Raw genomic sequence first — 17170 nt, 5'->3', positions numbered from 1 at the left:
GTTATGATTTAACTAGAACAAACACACTGTTTCTTTCCAGAGATTATACAGCTGTTACTATTATATATGCTTTGCAAAATAATCTGTTAAAATGCCTTGTTTCATTTTTGGCAATTCAGCAGTTCAAGTACTCTGCTGTTTGGAAAAGTTGTAGTAGTTAGCTAATTCCGACCAAATGCACCCTTACTGACATTAAATTACCATCAGAGTCATTAGCAGAAGGTAGAACACTCCGTGAATGATTTAATCCCTCAAATGCAACTTAGTCTCTCTCACAAATATAATCATGAATCATTAGATACGAATTCAGGTTCTAACAGCCAGCCCAGGTACAAACAAGTAGTTCTGGGACTGCTACGGGTCAGTAGCAACGTGTCAAGTATCCTGTAATTTTTATATCATTACTCAAGTAGTAATGAATACCACAACAGCTATGAAATAGGGTTTTATCTTATTTTTTAGAGAGGAGAGAAAAGGAATAAAAAAGGAGGAAGCATCTTCTCAAAATCTCATTTTTTTCTTTGGAAAATAATTTAATCAGCCTCTGAAAAAAGCCAAGGGTTACATCTGACAGCATTACTGAACCTCATCAGAAAATATTTCAACTCAACACTCACAATGCTTTAGGCTTATCCTTCTCATTCTCATATAAGCTAGGTTTGAAGTAGGTTCCTGTGATTTTTATTCCAGATCCCCATTCTCCACTGAAGAGACCTTCTATATAATCTCCATTTGGCAAGGTCAGTGTTCCCTTGAAAAAAGACAACAAAAATTGAACTGAAAGCTATTAGGACTCAAAGTACAAGATTATTATTATTTTAAAAATAACAGTTTACAAATTATTGTAATATCAACCTTTCCGCTCAGAGTCCAGTTATCTGAAAATTCCCCTTCATAAACTGTATCATCCTCAGAGAGGAGAATGCCAGTCCCCTACAAAGAGAATCAGAAAAAAACAGCATTGTAATTGTAACAGAAGGCCAGACTACAGATCTGAAGATACACTGAAATATTTGCTACTAATTCTTAATTTTTTTTTTTTTGAAACAACTTCTGCAGCAGTCCTAGGTAAAACAAAACTGCAATATAGACATCTAAAAAACAGAACAGCACAACAGAAGGTTAGAAGAACAGAAGATTTACACAACCTAACAGATTATTTATATGACCAACCATCTACCCCAGAAGAGTACCACATCTCAGGGACAAATTACTGTAGCACAAATCCTAGTACTCAACTCACCATCATTTTATTAGTGCTGAAGGCTCCTTCATAATACAATCCAAATTGAGTAACTACAACACCATTGCCTTGGCAAAGGTCATCTTGCCACATTCCCATATACTTTTCTCCTCTGAAGAAAAAATGAAGTAGAAATAATGCAGCTTAATTAATATATATTTTCTCTTTCTATGGCTTTATTCTGGTATTTGACCATCACAGAAAACATTATAAATGAGTTACGCATCACTTGCTACAAGCCTGTCAATCCAGTTTCACTAGATTAAAGAGAATAAGACTTTTTGATATAAAGGAATTCTACAGAACATTCTTTAACAAGTCACATTACAGATTGGCTACATCCAAGCAAACTGTTCCTGACTGCCTGGAATAGTTGAAGCCCAGTTAAGATCAATTTCTACCTAAAGGAACCCAAGCTGTAGTTGCAGCAAATAAGAAACACAGAAACTTGAATCTGATCCAGTTCAGCAAACAAACTGTATGTGAAAAGAGACCTTCAGCTTCATTAGGCATCTACTTGATATATTTTACAGTTACTTAGAACAGATGCTATATGCTTATTTTAGGCAATTTGCTGCCTAATTTTGGTTTCTTTACCTAAGCTAGATGACCCAAATCGAGGGGATAATTAAAAAAAAATAAGTTCTTCGCAGGGAGTGAGAAGGAGGCCTTCAAAGTCACTTGACATTTGAAAATACTATTAGCTCTGTTTCAAGAAATACACACATACTTCTTCCACTCTCAGTCTTCTTGTTATTCTGCTTTTTAAGTGTGCTTTCAGTCCAGTTAAACCAAAACTGGTTTCTTGAGCTCCAACTAAAACCCCTCTTTTCAAGGATGAAAAGAACATTGATTTGGTGACTGGAAAGACAAAACTATATTGATTTGTGCTCAGAAAACATTTACTTCATGTATATATTTGTATACATGTATGTTGTATTAGTGCTTAAGAATTCAAGCACCTCAAATGTTACCTTGTAATATCATCAAAAACACCATAACCACTCTTCTTATCCATTGTCCACTGTCCAATGAACATACTGGGAGAGGAAGAGGTAAGCTTCCCACTGCGCAGCAGCCCGTGGCCATGACGCATATTATCCTGAAAGCACCCTTCATATACTTCACCAGTAGCATAGCTATGAAGAAAAAAAAAAAAAAAGGAATAAGCAAGATTCCTCCAGTTTGCCATCCCTTCTTTCCTTATAAGAACTACATCACAGTCATACCAAATAAAAACTGTAGTTAAAGTATATTTGAGACTTAAGTGAGCTTTGGTGTTTTAAAGGCAACTTCTCCCCAGCAAGCAACACTGGTATATTTTACTTATCTCTAAAGAAAAGAATATCATGAATTTTTGAAAGATGGTAGCAACTGTAAAACATATGTTATTAACAGAACACAACATGAGTGTAAATGTGAGCAATTCAAAGTAAAAGCAGAAAATAAGCTAAGCTAACAATACACCTACATACATGGGGCTGGTTGGTAAGGGGACTCTGTTCTGCAGTGATGGGAACACAAATGCTGTATTACCTGTAGACTCCATGCCCACACATTTTGCCTTCCTTCCAGTACCCCACGTAGTGGTCATCTTTATTCAAGGCTTTATTTGGCACTCTGTATTCACCATACCTGTCAGTGCACAGACATGGAACACAAGCAGCTATAATACTAACTCATTTCAATAAAAACGTGTAACACCCATTCTAAAATCAAAATGCTCTATGGTTTTGCAGATCTCTAGCTACAACAGTTAGATTTTTTGATGTAAAGAGAGAAAGCAAAAATTTCAGCATCATTAGGTCAATTTAATCTGTACTGCTTCTTCTGGTTTTGCATTTTGACACTGCTCTAAGCTTTCCCCTCTCTACTACGCTGCAGCATTCTTCTCGACTTATTAAAGGACACAAGACTTCTCACATCTTATGTCTACCTTGGTTGTCTTCAAGTCTTGATAACTCAAGTGCACCATTATTCCAAGGCGACAACATTTAAAAGAAAACAAGATGCTAGCTTCTAATTATGCTCAAGCAGATGCACAAAATTGTTCATATTTTCACACCTGAACAGACAACTTATTCATAGGACTTGATCTTATAAAGAGGCTAAAATTCTGTTATAAAAGATTCTCCTGTGAGCACACCTAGCCCACCGCATAATGCTATTGCTGAATGTTGAGAACAGTGTGCATGTTGAAATGCAAGAATATGCATTTGATTATCATAGTAAATAATGCTAAATATCAATCTATTTATGTTAGGAATCTCCAAGAATGCCAAAGTGATCGTGGTTAGTTACATTTACTAGTTACATATGCATGATCTGGTCTGATCTGGTTTTATAGTTTAACATATGCCAATAACTAAGGTGCATGCTAACAATCTGCCCACAGCCTGATCGCATTTCAATGTCTCCTCTGACTTGATACTTCAAAAATACAACTGGAATTCAACAGGACTCTTCAGATATTTTAATCCTGCCCTTTACAGACATGTCTGCTCACAAGATTGGTATAAGAAAGAAGTTTACCTTACCTTGTTTAGAAAGAAGTTAACCTTGCAGCCTCAATAATGCCGTAAGCAGATTCTTAGCAATGGATTAATTCAAAGCTGTATAATCAACTATTAGTTTACTTTTAAGTAGTCTCACTTGTTTCATAAGATAAATTATTAATATCCAGGACTCACTCCCGTGCATCCTATTTTCAAACTCCTCTGACATGATTATCTTAGTCACCAGGATCATATATTCATGCATTTTAAGACAAAAGGCTTATATTTCAAGACTTCATCTCCTTCCAAAATTCTTACACCCCCACTCCACAACAAACATTGGGAAAAAAAAAAAAAAAAAAAAAAAAGAAGTTGCATCACTACACTGTATGAAAACCACTGCCTTTCCTAGAAGGAAAAATAAAGCACCAACTGGACATTTTGAAAGAACGCTGCAACACAAAACATTAGATACCTATATAAAGAAAACCTGACTGTACAGCTTTTAACTGGGTTCCTCTGCTTAGAAGTTCACATCACCTACTCATTCTTTCTCAACTGTTTTACCACTCGCTCACTCTCTCTCTCTCTCTCCATCCTGCAGCTGATTACCCCAATTAGTTCCAATTTTATTAAACAGCAAGTTTTTAATTGCAGTTACAGAGTCTACTCTGAAGACAATTAACATAGCTCTGGATTATTCAAGTATCAATGCACACGGATATCCTAACATTCACAACCCTGGCTCAATGAGATTCACTGCAAAATCTTTTAATTAAAAGATTTATTTACTATCTTCTTATAATCCTTGCTATAACTTACACCAGAAGTATTTCTTGCTCTCTCCCTCCACAAGTAGTGGAAGATCTTACCCATCCTCCAGTCCAGTTCGGAAGGTCCCTGAGTACATTCTTCCATCAGCCCACTTTAGGATCCCTCTGGAAAATAAACAAAGTTGTACTTCTTATACAAAGATGCATACCAGATAATCAGTTCACTCAGCACTTCACAAACAGGCTTCTGTGAATAAGCCCACTTACCAATTCATTTTGTTTTCAACTATTATGTTCAAATGCTTTTACCTGCCATGGGGTTTTCCTGAGAGCCATCTCCCATCATAAACAGCATCTTTAAATCTTGGGTCCTTATAGAAGACGTATTTGGCACTGCGAGAAATAGGAGGTTCCTGTCTTGGAACATTCCCTCCAGCTCCATATAGGATTATATCAGAAGTCCCTTTAAGGGCCTGATCCACTGCTTGACTTATTGCCCTCAGCCACTTAGTCTGAAACAGAGTTTTAATCACAGAATTTAGCTAGCATCTGTTTTTGCATAGAAGCTCTCTCCTTTACAGCAACTACAGCTATTTCCTTTGCGCTCTGCAGTACAGTACTGCTACTTCTCCCTGTTTGCTTTTACAGTAGGAGAGAAAAATGTGTCACTGAAGCCATGAAAAGCTTGCAGATACACCTACCTTTTCCTGTGGTGTTGAAGAAAGCAGAACAAACTGTTCTTCTGGTGTTGTAATCTTCAATCCATTCCTACAAGGAAGGCAAGAGAGTCATTTTAATCTAGTGAAATTTCATCCAAAGAAAGAGCAATGTTTCTTAGAGCATGAATATTGTATCACCGTTGCCCCAACTCATTAGAATTCACTTTTACATTAGGTCATGAGTAAAAAAGCAGCAGAAAAGACTACTGGCTAATCTCTTGATTCTATCTTGTTGTTCTTAATTTTTAAACAATTTTTTTTTTTTTTTTTTAAACAGAAATAAAAGAAAATCATCTGAAAGAAAAGGGGCTAAAAATGATTACACCTCCTAGTTCCTACTGTAAACTAGCTCCTAGTTTACAGTAACTGTTTACAAAGCCCTAATCCTCCCACCCAAGACATCTGATTATTTCTGCCTCACAACACAATAAATACTCATACTCACACATTACCAGCTTCTTCTGAAAGAGCTTCTACCCACAGTGTGGACAAGGCAAAAATATGGTGTGTTGAAAACTGAAGGAAAGGAAAAGAGAAACTTCACTGAGTACTAACTGATTCATTACCCCTGCCCATGATTTTTCTGAACATAATTTCTTCCTCTACAGACTAAGGAAAATGGTATTACGGGCTCCTTATGCACACTTTCCTCTCTCAAAAAAAGAGAGCAGAAACAATGCCAACCACAAGGCAACACTAAACATACACTGAAAGAAAACACTAGAAGATCATTTCAAGTTGCTTAGTAAACATGAAAAAGTACCGCTCTGTGTTAAGAAATATTGTAGTGAATAGTGCAAAAACTTACTTTCGCTGTATGAAAAATGAGTCACATTGTTTGAAAGAAAGCTTTGCTCCTGGATGCAAGCAGGCTTACCTGAGCGTGCACCAGAGCATCATTAAAGAGGATAAACCAGTTCACAGAGAATCTTCCAGCATGCTGTAGGGACAACCCCCTGTTGCTGCTTTCACAGATTAAACGACGGTCTGGCTTCCGCAAAGAATCCTACAGGCAGAGATTAGTAATAGTCACAGAAGTTTACTTCTCACTGATTATGACTTAAGATCAGTGCTATTTATTTTTCATAGAGTACTTTCATAGGCCAAAATTTTCTAAAATTACATTACTTCAGCAACACAAGCCAGAAAAATGCAATCTGCAACTGAGAATAGCATAGATAACAGACAGAATATAAAGTTCACAGCCAGACATACCAGCTACTAACAGGCTGACAATTGTCATCATACCGTCATTTTCCCAGGAAATGTCTTCCAGAAGCTAAGTGTGTACTCCGCTTCTTTCCTTTTTCTGCCAAGATGGACAGCAAGGCTCTCATAACAAGAGCTAGAATCTTGTAGCTTCTGGTATTCTGGAGATGCCTAGGGCACAAAGCAAGACAGACCTGACAGAGTTTCTGAGGGCCTGTACCAATAACAATAACCAAGCTGCAAGACAGTATCCCATTTTATTAAATTAGCACCAAGTGTATGACAGCTGGTCTAGTTAATAATATCAACAATGGAAGCTAGGTAATTTTCCTGGTCACATGTTCTCTTGGTGTGACAGGAGTTTAGACCAGAGAAGTTCCATCAACACTAAAGGCAGAATGATTAACATACATAATTACATGGCTCACTTTCTTGCAGCTTAACGAGATTAGCAGAAAAAATGATCACAACTTCAGGAGTAACGCCTCTCATAATCGCACTGGGACAGACACGCACGTAATTTTTACTGCTGGGTAGTCACCTGCTCTTTCAATAGCATGCAGTTGTAGACATTTGCTATGTATAAACATGTATATCTAATATTACACATTATTTTCAGTAGTGCTAAAGCCAAGGATCGCTACTCTAAAAATGCCAGATGGAAGTGAAAAACAATACGCGGATGTCAAAATAATGCAAGAAAAATTTTCAATTAGACACTCAAGCACTAGAAAGTTCTGGCAGAGTAACAACATTTTACTTGCGTGATCTACGCAAGTGTGGCTTATGAATTTGCAAGTAAATGTACACGATCTTTCTCTGTAGCAAAGCTGAATCCAAGGTAGCTTCACTGAGGGCTAAGCTACTTCTAATTGCCCGGCATCTGCTTCTCACTGCTATTTCCAAGCAATAAGTTTCGTGTGATATTTTTTGAGATATAGATAATAAAGACAGCTTACCACTTCAAAACACGTGGCAAGCTTTAGCAAGGTTCTGGCATAATCATGAAGTCGTCCAAACGGCATGAAAAACAGAGCATTTAGAACATCCACTAGCTGCAGGTTTTCCTCATTGTACTCAGACAATTTCTGTAACAGCTCCTGACTTTTACTCAAGAAGTCTCTAAATGATAGGACCATTGGGGAACAGGAAGGAAACAAGAATGACAGTAAGACATCAGTGATACTTTGCATCAGTGAGCACTGTACTAGCACAGAATGCACCTTTTTGGATTTCCATAAAACAAAAACAATAAAGGCAAACACGTGCTACTTATTAATCCATTCCCAATTTAACTTCAGCAAGTATTGTAATAAAATCATGTAGCTCTCTACCAACTGCAACACAGGAGTTCAGTTCTGCTCGCACAAGCTCAGTCATTATGCTGGCTGAAGAAAGCTGACTTAGCTGCCCCACTTGAAGAGTAATTAATTGCCTTTTTCCCCTTTGACATGTGGCGAGTAAAAGAGAAAATAGGTGGAATGTTTTAGCTTTGTCATGGTTATTGTTAGTGATTTTCTAGCAGTGTTGACTCATATAAGGAGGCCTGAATGAATCTTAACTTTGCTCCAGTACACTTTCCTAGATATAACCAAATAATCTCTTCCCCACCCCTGTTACTCAAGAAAGCTGAACAGTTTTTCCCCTAACTAGAAAAATTACATCCTACCTCAAAGAAAGGCAGGAAATCTGTTCAATCCTCAGTCTGACTTCCAAGAGGGAGAACTAATCTAGTTCAGAGAAGAAGAGGGAAATGATTCTGAAGACAATGCATTAGCACACAAGACCAGGATTTCTTCATAAAAGTGAAAACAAATCTGCTTTTCCCTCTCCTTCACAGTACCTGTGCCATCACATGTGCACACATGACATATCTCCATTAATACACATCCAGCTGGGAAGCATTTAAACCATGAAGTTCAAGAACCAGGTGAGGCTGAGAAAGTAAGCCCCAGGGACAAAGAACCAGATCAGAGAATTGCACATCAGGCTCCCTAGAGCTCTACATGATTAATTTGATGCACAAAATATTATCTTACGTATCTTCTCTAGGTCTGCTAATGATATTAAGAACTCTCTTGCTCAATAAGCATTAAGAAGAGTCTTCTTTAGAGACAAGATAGTATTTTTATCTATAAATTTAATTATTTAACTTGGTTGTAAATTTAAACTAAGTCAACCACTTAAATGGGTGGCTTGCATTTCTGAAGTGCTTCAAGATCCTCACAGGGAGTTCTCTCCATAGGAAAGTGTCAAATAATAATGGCAAGTACCTGTATACTCTTATACACATCTATATACTATAGATATACATAACTAAACTTCCCAATGAAGTCAGCTAGCTTAAAAGAAAGTTAAGACTAACTGTTAAGGCTAACTGTTCATCTTCTGGAATATCCTGGAACATCCAGAAGAGACCCACTGATACCATTAACCATTCACTGAGACAGAATTCACTGCAAAAACAAAATCGTTATCAGCAAAGATATTCTTGGCTTCCCTTTACAGGTAAGGGCCAAAACTTCCATGATATCTGCTCTCTGAAGTCTCAGAACCCTTAAAAATTGCTGTTCACCGTATGAGACCCTGGCTGCAGTAGAAGCTTTGATACCAAACAATGCCAACCAGTGTGAAGAATCTGGTACACAATTTCAGCATCCAGAACTTGTCACTGCTAATAATAAATAAGCTTATACTTGAACTCTGATTTCTTGCAAGTCACCCTAAGAATCCTGCCCTCCGTGGAAAGATTCTCAATGTCTCTCTGCAGTGGGATTTTGTATTCAGTCATTGGCACTACTCCACAGGTGTAGAAAATTCCCTGTGTTAGATACCCCAATATTTCAAAGAACTTCCAGTACCATTGCTTATGCTACATTCAAAGTGCATCATAATCAGCTGTAACAAAATCATGTCCAGATGAGAGACTTTAGGAAGGAATGAAAACTGGCAATTTTTCTGACAACATTTGGAAAAAAAACTCCTTCATTACAACGATTTCCTCACAACAGTAGAGCAAGAGCTGTACAGCATCACTACTTCAATTCATAGGCAAAAATACTGTTTAACTGAGAAAAGGCTGTATTCTAAGATCTAAAAACACAGTTTCTTTCTTCAAGCCTAAAAGCATCTATACAAGAAGTAAAGCAAGTCTGATGCAGAAAGCATGCTGTTTCTCCATCCTTCTAGAGAGCTTCCACAAACTTAAAAGAATATAAACATAAAAGAATTCAAACTAAACTGAATTCACAATATCTACTCTCACTAACTCTTAAAGAAATATTCACCGTTCTGTATATTCTAGGGAGCAATAACTGAAAGCATAAAATACTGACAAACACTGAATAGATAATGAAAACATCACTCCTAAGCTTTCGGGAATTACTTGAAATCCACTTATGCTTCTTTTAAAGAATTTGCCATCACTTATGATCTTTTTCTTCCTCTCTCCACACCTAGATGTAATAGCAATTGAGCTAATTAAGCAGCGTTTTAACATGAATTATTATCATAGTTGAAAGGGAGAAACCTTTTTCTTCATCTAATGGAAGATGAATTATTGTACTCAAGTATGCTGAGGCAATGCCACTACATGCTCATTACTATACACACACATGCACACAAATACTTCTTTAGAACACTCTACAAGCTGACCAAAAACTCCACATCATAGTAAAAGTTTGCTTACATTGCAGGCTTTGCGAGAAGCATAAATCCTCCCATTACAAGGAAATTTGTTATTGAAGTACAATACCTAAAATGGTCAAAGAAAAGAAACCTTTAGTTTCAAACTAGGAACAACCCTGGAAATGGCATCTATTGTAGTTTCCATCAACATACCAGTGAGATCCTCATTACCTGTTACACAAGTGATCAAAAGCCTAAGGGCTTGAGAAAAATATCGAACACTGAAATACTCAGTGTTACCAGAACACCGAGTACTCACCTTTCCACATGAAGGACAGAATATGCATTACTGTTACACACTGTTGCTGCCAGAGGAACTATTTTACAACAGAAACTTGAAGTATTTGTTTCCCCAAGTTTGAACATGTACAGAATAGGTCATCTGTTTCAACAGTTCAATAACACTAGCTCCTAGCAGTATTAAAGATAGAAATCTCTCTTTTTCCTGTACTCATCATTTTACCCTTCATTTCTTCCCTAGTAAAAAAAAAAAAAAAAATTTAAAAATTGACCATTTGGATACAATTTGGGTAACCTGCTCTGGATGGTCCTGCTTGAACAGAGGGCTGGACCAGAGAGCCTCCAGAGGTTCTTCCCTTCCCTTGTAACAGAGATACCATTCACAACAAAAGCAGGTCTCAGTTTAATCCAATTAACTGATAGTCTTTCATGTGGCTTGATGGATCCTTGGAAGATGGTAAAGACACTACACTGAGAAGCATGCATAGGTTTGACACCATACACAGATTAATATTTGAAGAACTAAGAAAATAAAGGGGAAGAGCAGAAGCCATGCAAATAATCAAGAACAGACTTTATGCACAGCAGTAAGTGACAGGATAAAAAGAAGAAATTCTAGTAATAATGAGAACCATCTCCAGGCATCCAAGTTAAAATAAAAACTGCAGTCAGTATGGATGAAATGGAGAAAATTGTTGATCACTCATCTGATAAACAGAGATGAAAAGTTTGTTTCAGGGTGACATGGCTTAATTTTGTCACTGACCCAGCAGGAAAGACAACTTGTATTTAATAAAATGTGCAAGTGCACATTCAGAACACTACTGCAAAACAAGTGAAGCTTTTGAGTTTACAATCACAAAGTTCTGTTCCTTTAGGGATTTTCAGATATCTAGTAAGACAGATACATTCAGATAAGATACTTTTAGACCCTTTCCTCTTAAGCCAGTATTTTTCACAAAACCTGTAGATACTAATTTGAGATTTCTGAAACGAATTTGGATGAAGTTATCCAGCAACTGCAAAGCTTACTGAGAGGAAAGACAGCAAACAATCGCATAGACATCCTCTCCCAGAATAATTATGATAATAATAATAAAGATAATTCAGACCACAGTTTGAACGCTAACACAACTGTGTCTTCTAGGCATAAGGTCTGCTATGAGCAGATACCAGACAAAAGAACTGTTCTTCTGGGAAACAACTTTTAGTTAATGACTTTTCAAAAGACCACAGTAACCACAGTAAATTCCAAAGGTATTTTTACTTAGTGGCCAAGTAACGGCAACTCTATTGCCTTATATTAGGATATCTTTAACTAACAAATATGTCATGCTTTACTGTTATACATGCAGCAGTCACTTCAGTGTTTGTACAGAATTTTACATTCCTAATGCTTTCCCAACACCAAAATTGTCCAGCGTGCACACTAGCAAAGTTTGAAGTACAAAGCTTACTACAAAATGAACTAGCCTGTGAAAAACTGCATAAATTTTAAATTGCAAGAATGTAACTTGAATTATAGTTTCTTATATAACTTCCTTTATGATCTATTTTCTCCTGATACAGGGCTTGCTGTGGTCAGTGGATTAAGCCTGCAGACACGCAAGATGAGATAGACACTTACTCAGTGTAACTATCCAAAAAGAGACTGGAATGCTTCAGGATGGCCAAACTCCTGGCTTCTTTAACTCCGTGAAGGAAGCTACTTAAGGAAGCCCCATGTTGACCAATGAGATAGCATAGCTTGCTGAACCTGCTTGCCATTTCTTGCAACAACTGGATCGTATTTGCACTGCCCAAATTATCTGTAATAAATCAGAAAGAAGTTTAGCTTACGTTATAAAAGTAGATCACCCATTAATAAGAGAATTACCCCAGTACACTGTATGGACGTTATATCAGCTCATTTCACTTCCCAGCAACATCATCCACATTCAGGAATTCAATGACTTTACATTACATAATGGTTCAAACAATTATTTCAGATGAAACAGTTAAGAAAGCACAAACACCAGTAACATTGCGCAGGTATCAAACTGCAGCTGTGTTTCAGTAGTTGAATGAAACAAGGGAGACAAAAACAATCTTGGCTTAACTTAAAAACATGTAATGACCTGTCTCACATAATGGACTTTACTATAGAACACAGACTAAATAATATTAAAGAAAATATTAAAAAAATTTTACCTAAACCTAGAAGAGGTCTAAGAACCTGAGATTTGATCTCACTCAGTCTGAAATAAAACCTTCTCTCAGTAGAAGCCAACTCATGCAAACTGGCAATATACCCCATTATGTTTTTGTCTACCAAGACCAAACAGTTGTCTCCACCAGCTATCACATTGCTTATATATCCTATCTGAAAGACAAAACAACAACAAAAAGGAAAAATAGCTTACATTTGAAAATAAAAATAAATAAAAATTAGGATGATACAGAATAAAGGCTATCATCATTAGTGCCAAGGGTTACCGCAGATAGTTAAAACTTAAAGTCAAGCAGTCTATTCAATGGCTTAATACAAAATTAATAGTGTAGGGGAAACATTTATAGTCAATGTTGTTCGTTATACTACTGCTAAAAAAAGCTTTTAAAGACAACAATCATTGCCTGTTTAAGAAACAGTTACCTTCAGATTAGCCACTTTTAGAACACGCCTATGTAAACAATGTTGATATCAATATAATACCACATCAGCTCTTTTTTCCTGATAATTAGGAGCTGAGGATAACAAGAGCTTAATGTAATTGTGCTCTGAACTACAGTGCATTCTCAATCTGAAAGACGTCAATTTATTGCTAAGAGGAATATTACATCATTAACAAACTGGACTGATACTGATATCTGCATTAATACTACTTGCAACTTACAGTTTTTGGAAAAAAATTCCCTCAAGTCAGTATGTGTGCCACTAATCTAAATGCACTGAGGTTCCTCACCAGTTTCAGTTCATATGCAATACCATATCATAACTCAGTGTTTGAACTCCACTTCCCTGTTTTTTTTTGTTAAAAAGAGGATTCCTTGGAAACACACATGTACATATACTGGGTTTGTTCATATGTATAAATCCATCCCAGCTCAAAACCTCTCTCCTATTGTTTTTCTACTAGATCTAGCGACGTAGGATTGAGGCTCAGATTAACTGAAACAAAAGAGCAGCCTTCTTCCCAGAGCATCTCCTTTTTGCTATCTTAAACTCAAATTAGCCCAAATGATACAAAGACACAGAATCAGAGTACACATTCCCTCACCTCAAGCCAACCTCTTGGTAGTTACAGTAAGATTCAATTTCAATCAGTATGACTTGTACTAACTTAGGGGAAATATCACTCACCTTACTACAGGATAGTAACAAAACTGGACTCTTACTACAATTACTTTCACTCAAACTATCTGTTGTTGTCTCTTGACCACAATAATATAATCCAGGTTGGAAGTCTTCCTCATCTGCTAAGAAGAGAGAATAATCTGATCCTGCTGCTGTACTCCAAACACCATTACCACACACCTGAAATTCATGAGAAGAGGAAGAATTAGAAGTCATCTCCAACTGGAAGGAGAGTACGCACAGCTTCTAGACAAGAATGCAAGTAATACACCTGATAACAAGCTGATGTATTACATGAAAGGTAATTTTTTAACATCAGCGTTTTATAACAAGTGTATTTTCTGTCCTTCACTGAAAATCATCTCTTCTCACTCTTCTTTCTAGTAGATATTTCTTTTAACCTTTAAAAATAAAATTGGTTTATAATTTAAGTGGCATCAGGCAGGTTTAATGAAAATTACAGCACCAGTTTTCCCTGTCCATTTAGCTGTGAAACCCACAAATATGGGGGAAAGCTAACATGCTGTACCTTAATTTGCATAAGGCCTAAGCAGAAAAATTCTGCAGCTAGTTTTCTGGTGCTTGCCTGTCGTAGGGGAAAACAGGCAAGGATCTGGTCTGACTCAAAAAATCATTATTAACCTATTCACTTAAAATAATGAAAAACTCAAACTGAAAACCCTATTAAAAGGAGTAAGATTTAACTAACAGCTCTATAAATACACAAGAAAAAAATATGGTCATGATCTAGCAAAACTGGAAAAAGCTAGAAGCATTTGTTTAGCTATTCTATACAAATAGGAAAGTTTCAGTACTTCCACATCTGTATCAGAAGAACCAACTGTTAGGCAGGTTTGCTAAGGAGACAAAACAGTCATGTCTCTCAGTATTAGAACTTTGAAGCAGTCAAAAACAGTGCAAGTATATAAGTGTATATATATATATAAAATATGATTTCTTGAACACCTTTTTCACAAACTCATTTAAAAATAACAGTCACTGTATAAAGCAAAGAAAGCAAAGACTCAGCTACATATAGCATGCAGACCCATAAATAAGGTCAGTTTTCAGAAATTGCTTTGTATTCACTTTTGTAGGAATAGGCCTAACCTCAAAGAAGAAAAATGCAGAAAACAAAATACCTTTGCAAGTCGAGGGACTGTTGTTGGGGAGTTCGTATGACCAAGCTGACCAAAGATGTTACTGCCCCATGAATACACCTGTAAGAAACAGCTCAATATCAGTATTTGACAACCAATATACACAGATGAAATCTGAATTGTAGTAGCACAATGCATTGAGTGTGCAAATACAAGCCAAAGGCATACAAAGAATGTACTAAGAAGCTCCTCACTAATTTTTTGCGTCTTTCTGAATGTGAGAAGACAGTTTGAGAATAGAAACAGAAATGCAACAGGTCACTACAGTCTTCAAACATAATACTGATGGCCCATAGAGAACTTTAATACAATCAGAATTTCATGAGGCACACTGCTTCCAAGTCCCCTTCCCCAAACAGAAACTAGAGCTTACAAGAAACAGAAACCTAGAAAACATTCAACGTGACAGTAACGTGATAGATGAGCAATAAATGATACAGTAACATGTACCTGGGATTTGGCAGTGAGTGCTAAGGAATGATGACCACCAGCAGAGATGTGAATCACTTCTTTACCATCTAAACTTTTCACACATAGTGGCTGAAGCCTGTCAATTTCCAGAACCCATAAAGAAGAGTTTAAAATAAAAAAGGTCTTTCTTCCCTTTACCCCACTCCCACAGAACATCAGAAAAATCAAACATTGCAAACATATATTAAGTCTTTTGACAATAATCCATAATCCAATAATAAACTTAATTAAAAAGGCCACAAGGTGCAAAAGTAGACACAAGTGTCACCCTAGTGTGGGCAACATGGTCAAAATATCACCAGAACTCCTAGCAATTGCAAGGGAGAAATTCTGACTAACTGATCAGTAACAACACAGCATGAGACACATTTCGTGGAAGAATTTAGGTCAGAACACCTCAAAGAACACGAACAATGCAAGGCAGATGATCAAAATTAAATTGGATACTTAGGATTTTCAAGTGATTGACTGAATAAAGAGACATTTATCAAAGAAATCTTACCTTGGTAGAACATCACCATGTCCTAGCTGTCCATCCTTCCCCCTTCCCCAGCTCCATACCTCTGTTCTTAGAGATGGTAAAAGAGCATCTGCCTCACCACTGTAGGTTGGAGTGAGAGCTACAGTCCTCATTTTTGCCCGTCCTACCTTCCGTAAGAGCCTAGGAGAAACTGAAAACATGCCAAGAGAAAAAAAATAGGTCATCATTTTAAATTCATCACTTACACAGGCATGTTACTCAGCATTATGCAAAATCAAGGCTTTTGCAAGAAGTTTTAATTAAGATTAAGAGCAAAGGCTGATGTGCAAGAAGATAAGCTACTGACAAGAAGCAGCCATGGATGGGCTAAAGGCAGATGGATCCCAAGTAATTTTTACCAGCTAGCAAAGTTAACAGCATATGAGAACAGCGCAGTTACACTGCAGATATGTCAAAACAAACTATATGTACAATAAGTATACTTCTAAGGAAAATATACACTTGCAGCAAACAGAAATATTCCAGTTTCTGAAATTTCTGTACAGACACCAGACTGATACAGAACCAAGCTACATAACCACATATACAGAGTAATTAATATTATGGAAGCCTATGGTGGAGAAACATCACCAGCTTTGAATCTTGGTGGAGAGAGCTGGAATACCCAAAAAACCATTGGTCAAAACCACCTCAGCACAGCAGGGATCAGAGGCCACAGATATTTCATCTGCTATACAATGTGTATAGACAGTCACGTTGCAAGAAGATGGCTAGACTAACACAGTAGGCCCATTTGAAGAGTAACTCTATAGTCAATAAATGTGTCATTTTCCGTTGTTTTTTTTTTTTTTTTTTTTTTTTTTTTTTTTTTTTGGTTTTTTTTACCTTGTGATAACAGGCCAGGCAGGGAAAGTCTTCTACTTCCTCCTTCGGATTCCTCCTCTCTAATATCTACTAAACTGGAACTCTTCTTCCCCTGCATTGATTCCAGTTTGACCTGCTCTTCTCGACTGTCTTTCAGAGCTTCAGGCCCTGTGGAACCACTGCTAGGCTGAGGGCTTGGTTCATTTGAAGGTGTGCCATAGAAGTTCATTACTTTCTTCAGAGACAACGCTCCAGCCTCATATGTAGCAGCTACTCTCACACCGACTGCTGATGCACAAGAGGCCACCAGGCTGTTTAAGGCAGATGCACTTGTACCTGGAGGACCAGGGATACAAGCACCAATTTGTTCTCCTTGAGAAGGCTAAAATAAAATAAAAACAACAACAGAAGTGTTACAAAGACAGCACGTAACAGTGGGCTGATCCACTAATCAAATTAAGAGCTATACTGAACAAGACATTATAAGAAATGGT

At 37.0% G+C, this 17170-nt stretch overlaps 1 protein-coding gene across 1 annotated transcript in view; it reads right to left on the bottom strand.

The window, feature by feature from the left end:
- The window catches only part of ALS2 (alsin Rho guanine nucleotide exchange factor ALS2), a gene marked incomplete at both ends in the record, with an annotated part of 38639 nt that overhangs the window by 9916 nt on the left and 11553 nt on the right, over positions 1–17170 (bottom strand). Inside the window, 20 exon segments of the mRNA XM_079538884.1 lie at positions 618–751; positions 856–933; positions 1244–1355; positions 2218–2382; positions 2780–2878; positions 4611–4676; positions 4821–5023; positions 5213–5279; positions 5676–5746; positions 6108–6236; positions 6479–6610; positions 7399–7561; positions 10128–10193; positions 11994–12174; positions 12557–12728; positions 13707–13880; positions 14843–14920; positions 15311–15407; positions 15834–16002; positions 16698–17058. Of these exon segments, the coding sequence (XP_079395010.1) occupies positions 618–751; positions 856–933; positions 1244–1355; positions 2218–2382; positions 2780–2878; positions 4611–4676; positions 4821–5023; positions 5213–5279; positions 5676–5746; positions 6108–6236; positions 6479–6610; positions 7399–7561; positions 10128–10193; positions 11994–12174; positions 12557–12728; positions 13707–13880; positions 14843–14920; positions 15311–15407; positions 15834–16002; positions 16698–17058 (2717 nt within the window).

Source organism: Tetrao urogallus, assembly GCF_951394365.1.
Source record: "Tetrao urogallus genome assembly, chromosome: 8".
NCBI classification, from domain to species: domain Eukaryota; kingdom Metazoa; phylum Chordata; class Aves; order Galliformes; family Phasianidae; genus Tetrao; species Tetrao urogallus.
Note: the sequence above shows the minus strand (reverse complement) of the source record. Positions and strands in the feature narration are given on the sequence as shown.